We start from the raw sequence: 16,163 nt of genomic DNA on the forward strand, positions 1-16,163 counted from the left end.
GAATATTTTTAATCGAAACCATTTAAAACAAAGTTCTATTTTTTATGTAATTTACATTGTAACAATAAAAATATACTATAAATATGTAAAAAAAAATAGGTATTTTCATCTAGCCTTTGACCCAGAACACAAAGTAATAAAAAGGAAAAAAAATACTTTAATTACAACTATAAAAATAATGTATTTTAAACATTTCAGACAATTAGTAGACAGGCTATTTACAAGACACAGCTCTGTACACTTATAGTACACACGGAAAAAAATATTAATAACACAGGAAACCAATATTTACAGCTTAAAAATAAAATAGCGCTCATAATGATCATTCACAGAAACCATTAGTAAAAACCATGGCTTACAGGAACCTCTTAAAGTTGTAGATTTTTTTATAATTGGTGCTGGGATCTCCAGCTATAACGCTAATGCTTTTTACATTACCACAATGTGTGGGGAAATCCTGCCTGCCAATAAAAGCCTTTGCATGAGTAGTCTGTGTCTAACAATGCATTTTCAGTCAAAGGGAAACAAAATGCACTTTGCTAAAGTCAAATGTTATGGAAAACTTGACAAAGTTTAACATTTTTACTAGTCTCCTAAATATATTTTTCCCCATGTCGTAAAGTGATGCCGTATCACTAGGAAATCCCATCATTATGGTAGATGGGGGTCTGACCACCAATGATCTTGGGAAGGATGGGGAGTCAACACTGGTGTCAGCATCTTACAACCAAAGCGTAAAGGCAATTTGTTCTTGTACAGACGGTGTATTATGTAAGGATGGTGTGTATTAAAATAGGACATTAAAAAACACATTTATACAAGAATCAGGCTCTGTACAAGTAAGTGTTTTTCTAGACATATAAAATGTATTATTTGTAAGACATGACAAGGCTGGCATACATTCCAGATGTAGGAGGCTACTTCTTCTTCGCAGCTTGTAAAAACTGCTGAGATGATCCAAGGAATGAGAAGGGTTTTCTTTTAGCACCAGCTAACGCTCCTTCCGAAATACTCCTAGGCAGACGTCTTTGTACACTGCTGTCCTTATTCTTTGATAACCCTACAATAAAAAAGAAATAAATAAAAAATCAATAGTTTAACCATTCTGGAAGTCTTGCAGTTACACATAATGCGGCATGCTGCTTAGATAGATGCATAAACAGCTTTACATTCAGAGAACAGCATATTCTTTATATCTACATGCCAGGAGTCCACATCAAGAAAAAAAGGGTAATAAGGTGTCAGAAGTGTTCATAGATCCTCGTTACGTTGTAAACCGCCATCGTGCCTCAGATTCTCTAACCATTTACTGATACTAAGCTGACGGCACTAAGCTATACTATCGCTTCTCTCATACACACCAAATATTCCATCCCAAATTAATTATAGAATTTTTTTTTATTTATTTTTTTTAAGAATCTCTCCCTTTAAACTTTTTGTTGGATAAGCCTGTGTAAATGTATATGTAGAGTAGGAGCATTAATACACTTACCAAATCACCATCTTCCCCAGTTTTCTGTGCTGCACCGGTCTTCTACTCACATGACCTCTATCCCGACTTGCTGGATCACACTGGGCTCTATGTGTTAGTCGGAAATCTCTTTGCGGGTGCAGACACAAAGCCGTATTTCTCATGAATGGATCGCATGGGAATCCTAGGACTGACTGTCGGTTCTCTGAACCGAAGCGGGACAGCTGAATAGAAATACATCACACTGAGGTCAGGAGAGGTGGTGGGCCAGTCCGTGCACTGCGATGCAATCCTCGCATGAGAACTACGGCTGTCAGTCTGCCCCCTTACAATGTAAATCTATGGAGCATCAGAACAAGACTCATATACAGAGCCCAGTGTGAGCTCGTAAGTGGGATAGAAGTGACGTGACTAAGAAAAGGGCCAGAGCAGTGCTGGAAACTGGGGAAGACTGTGTATTAATGCACTTATACTACACTACATATTCCATATGCATTGACATGGGCTTAGCCAATAAACAGTTTAATAGGAGTGCTTTGTTAAGTTCTGCTAACATTGCCCACAGTGCATAAACATTCTGCGACTACATAGGCTAAGAGATGTATGGGTGGAAATGTCAAACAGTAGTGCACCCGAGTCTGCTGCCGCTATTACAGCCCCCCGACTAGTACTCATCAGACCACTAACAAAGCGTGGCTCACCAGGAAGCCAGCAGAATCCGGCATTAAGTATGATTAGTCCTGAAATCTAAGCAGCGTCTTTGTGCATGTGTATAACACATCTATCCATCCATCTATATATATTTATATAGACATTATATAACACACACTCTTCATTTGCCAATAGCACAGAAAGAGATAGAAAACAAGCAGCCAAGATCTTTTAGAACAGAGAACTCAGAGCAAAAAGGAAACATCACTGTTAGAAAATATTTTAGATGACTGATTACAGCAACAAAACCATTAAGACGATAACCTGGAAATGTCAAGCTTTCATCACGAAGTCAAAAGTCAAAGATACTATCATAATTTATCATTTGAAGCTTACCCACTGGCCTTTTCACTCTCTGCGCTTTGCAGTCTGTAGGTATGTCCTGTTTGACACGTTTCGGTACAGGAAGTAGTACATTCTCCTCTTTAACGGCACTGCCGGCAGCAAGACTGAGGAGCCACAAGAAAGAAGAAAAAACAAGAAAAAGAACAGTAATAAATGTTGGTCTATTTAGCAAATAAAAAGCACTTTCCTCACAGTGTACTCGGATTTCAGAGTCTCTTAAAATGATGAGGAGACAGTTTAGGAAACTAAATCTAGGCAAAGCAGGCAGGGCCGCAGGGTCTCCATCCACGTGTCCTTAGACTGTGTGTGCAAACCAGCTGTGTACTGTCTTTCAGCACCTGTTTACCTTGAGCCTACAATCACAGAGGGCACCGGTGTTAGGGAAGACTTCCTGCCTCGTTCCGGTTCCCAAGACTACTTTCCCAGCATCCCTAAACAATAGCCCTGTAGCCCTAACATTGCATGCTATGGAGTCCTTACAAAGACTAGTGCTTGCTTACTTGAGTCCGAGGGTGAGCGCTTTTGCTGACCCCCTACAGTTTGCTTACCAGCATAGATTGGGGGTGGACGATGCTGTTACGCCTGGTACATACAGTACATTCATTTTTGGATAATGATGGAACCACTGTACGTGCAATGTTCTTTGACTTCTCCAGTGCGTTCAGTACCTTACAGCCACTCTTACTATGCAAAAAGATAACTGATATGAAGGTGGAGGAGGGGATGAGAAATTGGATAACGGACTACATGTCAGAGAGGCCACAGTGTGTACAGATGGGAGCGGATGTGTCTGGCAGACTATTGAGCAGTGTAGGTACCCCGCAGGGAACACTGCAGTCACCCTTTCTTTTCATGTTGTATACAGCAGATTTTCAGTATAAATTAGATTTTTGCCACCTCCAAAAATTCTCAGATGACTCCGTTTTAGTCAGATGCAATGGGTGGGGGGGGGTGAGGAGGAATATAGCAGGGTGGTGTTGGATTTTGTGGATTGGTGCCAGGCTAACCATTTACAACATAAGGAAAACTAAGAAGCTGGTGGTGAAATATAGCAGAAGAAAGATGGACTGTTCATCTATCACTATTGCTGGTCAGGAAGTGGAGCAGGTCCAGAGTTACAAATATTTGGGGTTCACTTGGAGAGCAAACTGGACCGGAGGTGCCATACGGAGAAGATTTACAAGAACGGGATGAGCAAACTGTACTTCCTACTGAAACTAGGGTCACTCAATGTGTGCAGCATAATGTTAGAAATGTTCTACCAGTCCATAGGGGCAATTGCCATCTTTTTCGCAATCATATGTTGGGGAAGTAGAGTGCGGGTGTCTGATGCTAATAGGCTCATCAAGAAGGCAAGATCCACTGCTGGCCGCCATCTTGACACTTTTTAGCAGGTAATGGAGGAAAGAATTCAGAAGAAGTGTTTGGTGATAATGAGCAATAACGCATCCCATTATATGGCGATAATGAGCAATAACGCACCCCCATTATATGGCGATAATGAGCAATAACGCACCCCCATTATATGGCGATAATGAGCAATAACGCACCCCCATTATATGGCGATAATGAGCAATAACGCACCCCATTATATGGCGATAATGAGCAATAACGCACGCCCATTATATGGCGATAATGAGCAATAACGCACATCCATTATATGGCGATAATGAGCAATAACGCACATCCATTATATGGCGATAATGAGCAATAACGCACATCCATTATATGGCGATAATGAGCAATAACGCACATCCATTATATGGCGATAATGAGCAATAACGCACATCCATTATATGGCGATAATGAGCAATAACGCACCCCATTATATGGCGATAATGAGCAATAACGCACGCCCATTATATGGCGATAATGAGCAATAACGCACATCCATTATATGGCGATAATGAGCAATAACGCACATCCATTATATGGCAATAAAGCACATCCATTATATGGCGATAATGAGCAATAACGCACCCCCATTATATGGCGATAATGAGCAATAACGCACATCCATTATATGGCGATAATGAGCAATAACGCACCCCATTATATTGCGATAATGAGCAATAAAACACATCCATTATATGGCGATAATGAGCAATAACGCACCCCCATTATATGGCGATAATGAGTAATAACGCACCCCCATTATATGGCGATAATGAGCAATAACGCACATCCATTATATGGCGATAATGAGCAATAACGCACCCCCATTATATGGCGATAATGAGTAATAACGCACCCCATTATATGGCGATAATGAGCAATAACGCACCCCCATTATATGGCGATAATGAGCAATAACGCACCCCATTATATGGCGATAATGAGCAATAACGCACCCCATTATATGGCGATAATGAGCAATAACGCACGCCCATTATATGGCGATAATGAGCAATAACGCACATCCATTATATGGCGATAATGAGCAATAACGCACATCCATTATATGGCGATAATGAGCAATAACGCACATCCATTATATGGCGATAATGAGCAATAACGCACATCCATTATATGGCGATAATGAGCAATAACGCACCCCATTATATGGCGATAATGAGCAATAACGCACATCCATTATATGGCGATAATGAGCAATAACGCACATCCATTATATGGCGATAATGAGCAATAACGCACCCCATTATATGGCGATAATGAGCAATAACGCACCCCATTATATGGCGATAATGAGCAATAACGCACGCCCATTATATGGCGATAATGAGCAATAACGCACATCCATTATATGGCGATAATGAGCAATAACGCACATCCATTATATGGCAATAAAGCACATCCATTATATGGCGATAATGAGCAATAACGCACCCCCATTATATGGCGATAATGAGCAATAACGCACATCCATTATATGGCGATAATGAGCAATAACGCACCCCATTATATTGCGATAATGAGCAATAAAACACATCCATTATATGGCGATAATGAGCAATAACGCACCCCCATTATATGGCGATAATGAGCAATAACGCACCCCCATTATATGGCGATAATGAGCAATAACGCACCCCCATTATATGGCGATAATGAGCAATAACGCACCCCATTATATGGCGATAATGAGCAATAACGCACGCCCATTATATGGCGATAATGAGCAATAACGCACATCCATTATATGGCGATAATGAGCAATAACGCACATCCATTATATGGCGATAATGAGCAATAACGCACATCCATTATATGGCGATAATGAGCAATAACGCACATCCATTATATGGCGATAATGAGCAATAACGCACATCCATTATATGGCGATAATGAGCAATAACGCACCCCATTATATGGCGATAATGAGCAATAACGCACGCCCATTATATGGCGATAATGAGCAATAACGCACATCCATTATATGGCGATAATGAGCAATAACGCACATCCATTATATGGCAATAAAGCACATCCATTATATGGCGATAATGAGCAATAACGCACCCCCATTATATGGCGATAATGAGCAATAACGCACATCCATTATATGGCGATAATGAGCAATAACGCACCCCATTATATTGCGATAATGAGCAATAAAACACATCCATTATATGGCGATAATGAGCAATAACGCACCCCCATTATATGGCGATAATGAGTAATAACGCACCCCCATTATATGGCGATAATGAGCAATAACGCACATCCATTATATGGCGATAATGAGCAATAACGCACCCCCATTATATGGCGATAATGAGTAATAACGCACCCCATTATATGGCGATAATGAGCAATAACGCACCCCCATTATATGGCGATAATGAGCAATAACGCACCCCATTATATGGCGATAATGAGCAATAACGCACCCCATTATATGGCGATAATGAGCAATAACGCACGCCCATTATATGGCGATAATGAGCAATAACGCACATCCATTATATGGCGATAATGAGCAATAACGCACATCCATTATATGGCGATAATGAGCAATAACGCACATCCATTATATGGCGATAATGAGCAATAACGCACATCCATTATATGGCGATAATGAGCAATAACGCACCCCATTATATGGCGATAATGAGCAATAACGCACATCCATTATATGGCGATAATGAGCAATAACGCACATCCATTATATGGCGATAATGAGCAATAACGCACCCCATTATATGGCGATAATGAGCAATAACGCACCCCATTATATGGCGATAATGAGCAATAACGCACGCCCATTATATGGCGATAATGAGCAATAACGCACATCCATTATATGGCGATAATGAGCAATAACGCACATCCATTATATGGCAATAAAGCACATCCATTATATGGCGATAATGAGCAATAACGCACCCCCATTATATGGCGATAATGAGCAATAACGCACATCCATTATATGGCGATAATGAGCAATAACGCACCCCATTATATTGCGATAATGAGCAATAAAACACATCCATTATATGGCGATAATGAGCAATAACGCACCCCCATTATATGGCGATAATGAGCAATAAAGCACCCCCATTATATGGCGATAATGAGCAATAACGCACACCCATTATATGGCAATAACGCACCCCCATTATATGGAGATAATGAGCAATAACGTACCCCCATTATATGGCAATAACACACCCCCATTATATGGCGATAATGAGCAAAAACGCACCCCCATTATATGGCGATAATGAGCAATAACGCACCCCCATTATATGGCGATAATGAGCAAAAACGCACCCCCATTATATGGCGATAATGAGCAAAAACGCACCCCCATTATATGGCGATAAAGAGCAATAACGCACCCCCATTATATGGCAATAATGAGCAATAACGCACCCCCATTATATGGCAATAACGCACTCCCATTATATGGCGATAATGAGCAATAACGCACCCCCATTATATGGAATAACGCACCCCCATTATATGGCGATAATGAGCAATAAAGCACCCCCGTTATATGGCGATAATGAGTAACAACGCACCCCCATTATATGGCGATACTGAGCAATAACGCACCCCCATTATCGGGCGATAATGAGCAATAACGCACCCCCATTATATGGCGATAATGAGCAATAATTCACATCTATTATATGGCGATAATGAGCAATAACGCACCCCATTATATTGCGATAATGAGCAATAAAACACATCCATTATATGGCGATAATGAGCAATAACGCACCCCCATTATATGGCGATAATGAGCAATAACGCACACCCATTAAATGGCAATAACGCACCCCCATTATATGGCAATAACACCCCCCCATTATATGGCGATAATGAGCAATAGCGCACCCCCATTATATGGTGATAATGAGCAAAAACGCACCCCCATTATATGGTGATAATGAGCAATAACGCACCCCCATTATATGGCGATAATGAGCAAAAACGCACCCCCATTATATGGCGATAATGAGCAATAACGCACCCCCATTATATGGCAATAACGCACCCCCATTATATGGCGATAATGAACAATAACGCACCCCCATTATATGATGATAATGAGCAATAACGCACCCCCATTATATGGCTATAATAAAAAATAAATGCACCCCCATTATATGAGCGGTTCATGAGGCAGAGACGACCTTCAGTAACCGTCTAATCTTACTACAGGTGTAAGAAGGAAAGATACAGGAAATAGTTTGTGCGACTGCTATGGGAACATACAACAACTACCTATGTGTGAAATTCTCCAAGTGACATGAATAGGAATGTATGAGCTTGTAGACTGTGAGCCCTCGCGGGCAGGGTCCTCGCTCCTCCTGTACCAGTCGCTGTCACATTGTGTTCAAGATTATTGTAATTGTTCTTGTATTATACCCCTTTTTCACATGTAAAGCGCCATGGAATAAATGGCGCTATAATAATAATAATAATAACACCTGCAAAATTCTCCTGTCATTCATGTCTATGTGCTGCTGTGATTCCCCTCAGGATCAAAAAAGTGTATGGTATCATGTATGGAGCAGGTAGAGCACAAAATAATCAGAACGGAGCATTATAGATTCCTTACAATTACATTTTGCAAAAGATATAAAAAAAACAAACAAAAAAAATAGTAATTATTCGTTAAGAGTCTCGCTTTAAGGCCAAGGCCCCACTATCATTGTTCGGTCAGTATTTTTTCTCAGGAGTGGGTGATAAATGCAGAATTGGTGACTTGTTTCTATTCTACCTTTTCTCTGATTGTTCCTCACCTGGTTTTGGCTTCCACTCCTGAGAAAAAATACTGACCAAATACTGATAGTGGGGCCGTGGCCTAAGGGAATCTGTCACCAGGTTTTTGTTACCGCAGCATGATATACAAGTGACCCTTAATCCAGCGATGTATCACATACTGGGCTGCTTGCTGCAGTTTTGATAAAAATGACTGTTTTCTCTGATGCAGATCTAGCAGTTCTCTGAATGCTGAGCTGTGTATAATCCCATCCACACCACTGATTGGCAGCTTTCTGAGTACACTGTGCATAGGCAGAAAGTCGTCAATCAGTGGTGGGGGCGGGGTTCTACATAGATCATAAATATGGAGTATTATATGGTGGCAGGTTTACTAGTCCTCTAATGATAATCTGCTGCTGATAAATTGCTGACTTTATTAAAACTACAGCAAGCAGCCCAGTAAGTGACATCAATGGAATCAGGGTCTCTGCTTCTACATTGTAGTTTTTATTAACTAAAACCTGATGACATATTCCCTTTAAGATTTCTAGAGAAGCATCCGCCAAAAATATATGATTAGTGGTAAGCTTCGATGGGTGACAATGACAGATCGGCACAGTGGAAGTGGCAGTGTTGTCACTTGCATTGAGATGATACTATCTGGCAGTTGTCAATGTTATGTGCTTTATGGCAACTGCAGCGAATGGGAAGGGACAGAATAATGTCAGACTATTACAGTCTTCATGCCTGCTTATCCTGCCTAATCCAGGACTCAAGCCCACTCACTAATAAGAGGACTGCACATTTCTGCCCAGTCTATATAGCAAAGCTGACTAGTGAGCTATGGTGAAGAACGAAGTTTACTCCTATTGTTCTGCTTTAGTGACCAGTTTAAAAAATTGGATCCAATAAATGTAAAAAAGAAAAAAAAAAACAGCAAAAAAAATGTAAAAATAAATTTTCATTATAAAAAACATTTCATGTTCTCATGATACATTCCACAGCATGCTTTTTTAATAAAGGCAACTTGCTAATGATAAAAAATAAAAATCAAACCTCAAATGGTCACCTATTCACATCTTAAACACTCGCCACTATGGTGCAACAGTCCCTGTGAATGAGACGAGACCCTGAGCAGATACAGGACCCCTGCACTCTTGTAACAGCCAGGTATTAGACATTCTTGGAACGCCAGAGGTTGCACCATTACATAAATGCCAGATGATCGAGGTACAAACATGGTAATCTTACCTTAGTAACTTTCTCTTTCTTTCAGCAGCTGAAGTCATTGCCATGTAGGACGGCTTATCACCTAATTTTCCTAGGTTCTTGTTTAGTAAAGATGGGAGTCCTAGCCTGAAAGAATAGGATTGGTCACATTAATAAGAGCTTGTCTTGTATGAACGGAATAATGTACTGTGCACCAGGATCTACGCACCATCAGAATTAGATACAACAGGTATTCACAAATAAAAGTAAAATAATTATGAAAATCACATCACCTGTATCAACCCAATCCATTACCGTATTAGGCCCAAGCGTTAAAGCCGCTGCCGCTGACACTATGGTATTGATATAGGACGCTATGTGCTGGAATTTGTGGCGTGCGTCCGATCTCACACTATGTGTAAAAAAGACTGCACTTCGGAAATACCACGGGTTGTATAGATTAAACCGCACTTAACACAATGAGATACCCATTGTACCATTTCATCTTAGTTAAAATAATAAACAAATCTAACTTATGTTTAGATTTTTTCTTTTTCACTTTTTATACAATCATTAATAAACCTAAAAAAGTACTTCTCAGAAGCCCAGCCTATGTACTGCAGTAAAGTAGTATTTAATCACTACTAAAAAGGATTACTGAATGAATTGGCAAGTGGGTGTTACCAGCTGGCACAACTGACAGAATCAAATTGCATAATGACACGCCCCTATAACAAGGGAATGGTAATGCTCAGCAGTTAATCTGTGGATATATTTCTAGGAGAAACAACAGAGGAATGGCACAACCTAGAGTTATAAGAACATATGGTAATCTCCTCATGTATGGAGCGGTTTCAGGAGCTGAGCCTGCACCATATCTTGCAGCTGTTGGCTGTGTGACACGCCTAACATCTGCCTGTAATAACAGTGACCAGAGCTTGGTCCGATCATTGCAGTTTAACAATTTTAATGTGGCTGTCATATCACTGACAGCAGTATCTACAAGACACAATTGCCATGTCCCATCGCGTCATTTAGATACCAAAATTACTTGCATTAGTCCCATCATGCCAAAGAGTTGTCATGGCAGCTAGGGTCCTGTTGAAGCCCCTCCAGACTGCCAGCTTAAACCTCCTGTGAAGCCCAGCCTACAAACTACAATGAAGTAGTAATGCAACATATAGAACAAGCAATCACAAGTCCAAGTCTCCAAGGAAAAAAAAAAATTTTTTTTAAATGTAAAAATTGTTTAAAAAAATTAATAAAAAATAAGGATCTAAACTCGAATCAACCTCCCTTTCCCAGTTTAAAAACAGATTTTTTTAAAAAAGCATTTCTATCATCACATCCATATAAGCTGGATATATAGAATTATAAAAATTAACCTGTACAGTAAATGCAGATAAGAGAAAAAAAAATGTAAAGGAAACCGGTCACCAGGAAAAAAAAAAACACTATTAACCTGCAGATATGGGGGTAATCTGCAGGTCAATCGCATTATAATGCAGGCCGGCGCCGGCACGCAGCCAGATGCTGCGGGGAGAAAATTAACTTTATTCTCCCCAGCAGAGTTCGTGCTTGTATCAAGGGGGAGGCGCCGGCGGTGGTTTACTCACCGCTCTGAGTATACAGAGCTATGGTTGTAACCGCACCCCCGGCTCCGACTGACACTCCCTCTGCATTGGGGCTCAGCAGTCAGTCAAGGCCGGGGGTGCAGTTAAAGCAGTAGCTTTGTATGCTCAGAGTGGTGACAGAATCGGCGCCGCCCTAGTGACTGAAACCGGAACGCTGCCGGGGAGAATGAAATTAATTTTCTTCCCACAGTGTTAGGCTCGGTGCAATAACAATGCTATTAACCTGCAGAGTAACCCCATATCTGCAAATTAATAGCGTTTTTTTTTTTTTTTTAACTGGTGACAGGTTCTCTTTAAAATGACAGAAATGTGGTTCGTCTCTACAACTTCCTAAAGAAATGCAATAGAAAGTGAATACAATTTTCTGCGTAACCCAAAATGGTAACAATTAAAACAATCAGCTCGCCACTAGAAAAAAAAAAAAAGTATTGGCTTTGGTAAAAAGGGAAAGATAAAACAAAAGTACAAAAACTGGCATCAGCAGAAATATAATTTCAGCAATTAATGTTACCAAGATCAAGTCTAGTACATAGTATGGCAGCATTCCACAGATATCTATAGAGTTCTTTGAGACGTCTTAAAGAGAAATACCTTTGCAACATGCTGGTGGGAGGTTTGGTCTCTTTATCGGTAGACTCGGACTCCAGGCTAATGCTGTCCTGAGAGAGGATAACAGTGGAGTTCAGATCAGCTTGTTCAGATCCAGTCTTTAAATTAAAGGTGAAACCCAATTTCTGGAAATCCTTATCATGAGCCATAAAGCTTCGGGTACTTTCCAGATTCTGTCCAACACTTAGGACATCTGCAGCCTCTTTAGTAATGGTGACCGTTCTATTCAAAATTTCTGGGGTGTAAACAATGGGGGCGAGCTCCTCGCTGATCGAATCCTCCGCATCATTTCTTTTGGTAAATTGAGTTGGTCCAATAGTTTGAGAAGATTGTGGTGAATCCATTAGTTTTCTTCTGATCCTCTTACGAGGAGGAACAACTTCTACTGGCTTTGGAGGAAGATTTTCCTTCACGGCTATCAAAAAGGCATCTATAAAATGAAAGGAAAAAAATTACAGTATGAATAAAAAAAGTAAGGTGTGTCATTTGATCTGCAGCATATTCATTTAAATATGAATGAGTCAAATGATATGCTGAAACTACATCAAAAGTTTCTAATTCAGATTATCAGACTATCTGACATCAATGCTCAATAACCCGATAATCTAAGTCTAGAAATGCAATGATAGAGGCCACAATAAAATGCTAAAACAAAATCCACGATATGCAAAAATACACCCTAGTTTACACTGCCCGCACTGATGGGCCAGGCTGCACCTTGAATAAAAAGTGCAAAAATACATAAATATATAATATATGAGGTATTAGTTGATATTTTGGCCAAAATACGTAAGCTCGTAACCCGCGACAAGGGTCCTCATGCTTATGAGCCCTACTCTAAACACAAAAAGCAAAGCCACACTAAGGACATGTGCCCACGATGCAGAAATGCTCCGGATTTTTCCTGAGCATTTCTGCATCTCCCCTGGCAGAAAAAAAAGCATGTGGATTGTACATGAATTTTTCCTGCCAGGTACATGCGGATGTGAAGCGTTCTTCACATGCATTTCCGCATGCGGGTTGACAAGCGCTTTCCAAGCGATTTTAGCATCACTTGGAAAGTGCTTGACAACTTGGTCACACTATATAAATCCATGCAAACGGCATGGATTTATATAGTGTGACCCCAAAGAATGTCAAAAAATTAAAAAATAAACCTATACTTGCCTTCCGATGGCCCCCGGTGTCTTGCTTCGCTTCGTCCTGGCTGCCGGCAGATCGCGGTACACTGAAGGACCTGCCGATGTCAGCGTTGCATGACCCGTCACATGACTATGACGTCAGCGCAGGTCCTTCAGTCCACCGCGATCTGTCGGCATGGGAGGACGAGCGCAGCGGGGGCCGTCAGAAGGTAAATATAACATTTATTTTTTATTTCATTCTTTTTTTCACAGTTTCTATGGTACCCGGGTCCGGAGGAGAGTCTCCTCTCCTCTAGACCTGGGTACCATCCACACATTGGAACGCATGGAATGCGCATCTACATATGCAGTGATGCGGAATCCATGCGTTCCAATGCAAGTCAATGGCGGCGAAAACACAGCGCTTCCGCAAAATAATTGGTAGTGCTGCGTTTTTTTCCGCAATGATAATCCGCAGCGGAAATTTCCGCATGTGCACAGCACATGCGGATTATCATTGGGGAACATGGCAGACCTTCTACCAAGCGTTTTTTAAGCGCTTCTGCAGCGTTTTTGCCGCTGCGGAAACGCTTAAAAAACGCATCGTGGGCACACAGCCTAAGAAGAATTAAAATTTCCTCAAAAATTCAAAGAAAAAACACAGCAAAAAAGGGCAGCGGTGTTTACCTGCCCAGATCTTCAAGGCCAAATGCACTACCAGGATGCAGCAAACCCATATAAAGATGGCGGCTACACAGGTGCAAAATACTGATGAGACAACCACTCACAACCTGCCATTTCATGGTAGGTTGCCTTTTATGTGTGTAATTTGGGGGAATTTTAATTCTTCTTAGTGTGGCTTTGCTTTTTGTGTTTAGAGTAGGGCTCGTAAGCATGAGGACCCTTTGGGTGGGTTACGAGCTTACGTATTTTGGCCAAAATATCAACTAATATCTCATATATTATGTATTTTTGCACTTTTTTATTCCAGGGTGCAGCCAGGCCCATCAGTGTGGGCATTATAAACTGGGATGTCTGTTCCCATGGGGTGCACTTGGATAGTACCGGGCAGCCCGCCTAATCTAATAGTATGGGCGTAACTAATAGCCGGATACTGTGCACTACCCAGCTGTGAACAGCACCCTATACAAGATTTTTTGTGTGCAATTCTAATACTAAGCAGTCACCCCCTCCATGAAATGGTAGGTTGTGAGTGATTGTCTCCTCAGTATTTGCACTTGTGTAGCCGCCATCTTTATGTGGGTCTGCTGCACCCTGGTAGTGCATCTAGGTCTGAAGATCTGGGCAGGTAAATACCGCTGCTTATTTTGCTGTGTTTTTCCTACAAGAGGTGTGCCCCGATACCTTTCTCTATATAGTGTATATCTGTCCACATGAGTTTATTTTATTAGAGGAGAATTTTAATCAGCGGCTTTTACTCAATGACTCGGTCCTGATCTTGTGAAATTTATGATTATTTATACACTTGTGCCAGATTTCAAGAATTTCTCACTGCTCAGATTTGTGATTCAATTCATTTAAACTTCCCCTTTCTTTAGTGTTTTAGCCCTCTGACAATAAGTGATTTACAGACCGCAATCTGCAAGAAAATAGTCAAACTGAACAGCACAGAATGATTTCTGAGGTGGTGGGAAGACAGGCCGCAAGAACCCCTTGTGCCTGGTCTGTGTGTGCACTAGCAAGACTTGTCTGAAAAGTGGTATATGACAAAAAAGATATATATAAATCAATTAAAACCCCACAGCTTTTCTTTCAGTTAATAGATAATATTTCATGAAATAGAACAATATTTTTTTTTTATCAGAAACAGATTTCAGGTTTTGTGTGTGGAAGTAATGGAACATTTCAGACTAAAGCTGCATGAAACAAGAAGACACGGAGCGGAGGCTTACCGCTCTACTGTCCCACACTGCACAGTCTGTAGCATTATTCCTACTCACAAACAAAAAGCTGTCCCTCCCTGCCTAATTGTATCCATATATGCCCCAATTATATACTCACACTGAAAAAGCCAACATGGTTGTGAAGGATTACCCTCATACACTCTTAAATCTTCCCTACTGTAACATCCCCAAACAGTTGCTCCATATGCCAATGTTCATAAGGGGACTTACAAATGATCAGATGAGCAAGCAGAAATGTAGCACCCCGAGGGCTCAGCTGCTACAGGGGTATTGCACCTCAAACCAGAGGTGTGGTATTCCACTCCCGGGTAAGGATGGAGTGTGGGACTGAGCTCAGCTAGCTGCATGCACTACACTCACCCCATTTCCGGGGGACAGAACAACGGTACTCCCACCAAATAGTTGTGCAGGTACGACAGCGTCTGTCCCTGGCTGGAGTGGGGAGGGGGGAGGAACATCCCAGTAGTGTAGGGGCAGATAGGGGAGGGGCTCTGGGCATAGAGGTAGGAGCCCATTGGGTGCTAGTCACCTGGGCTCACACATAGAGGGAGTATATATGGTGGGCACCATCTTGAGACAGGGAGAGTCCAGGAGAGTTCAGAAAGGAGCTCAGCCAGAGAGGGCTGACAGGGAGCTGTGGCTCCGGCTGGGCCCAGCTCCAGGGCCAGGCCTGAAGCAGAGAGAAGGAGGAAGAAAGGCCCGGAGACATAAGACCAAGAGGGAACCCCGAGATCCCACGAGTGAACCAAAAGGGTGAAGGGTTGGCAGAAGAGGGCACCGGATCCCAAACTGATGGAGGCAAAACATCCTTAGTCAGGAACCGGAGGTCGTGGTCAAGTTTTGCCACGACCCTCACCACATTCACCAGGAAGGTACACCACGAGTAGGGTCAGGAAAGCCATAAAAGGTTTTACCATTGAGAGGCCCGAGGGAACCGGACAAAGGTGGATCCCTGGTGGGG

The 16,163-nt window shown here is 41.5% G+C and overlaps 1 protein-coding gene across 2 annotated transcripts in view; it reads right to left on the reverse strand.

The window, feature by feature from the left end:
- Positions 1–335: 335 nt before the first annotated feature.
- Positions 336–16,163, reverse strand: part of KIF18A (kinesin family member 18A) — a 160,118-nt gene continuing 144,290 nt past the window's right edge. For both annotated transcript variants that reach the window (XM_073658069.1, XM_073658070.1), the window contains exons 16-19: positions 12,139–12,586; positions 9,956–10,060; positions 2,519–2,631; positions 336–1,060 (exon numbers count right to left, since the gene is read on the reverse strand). In XM_073658069.1, coding sequence (XP_073514170.1) covers positions 918–1,060; positions 2,519–2,631; positions 9,956–10,060; positions 12,139–12,586 — 809 coding nt within the window. In that variant the 3' untranslated portion in view covers positions 336–917. The remainder of the gene's footprint in view (positions 1,061–2,518; positions 2,632–9,955; positions 10,061–12,138; positions 12,587–16,163) is intronic.

This window comes from Phyllobates terribilis, unplaced genomic scaffold, assembly GCF_046119375.1.
Source record: "Phyllobates terribilis strain yellow unplaced genomic scaffold, ASM4611937v1 Scaffold_13__5_contigs__length_258822181, whole genome shotgun sequence".
Lineage (NCBI taxonomy): Eukaryota > Metazoa > Chordata > Amphibia > Anura > Dendrobatidae > Phyllobates > Phyllobates terribilis.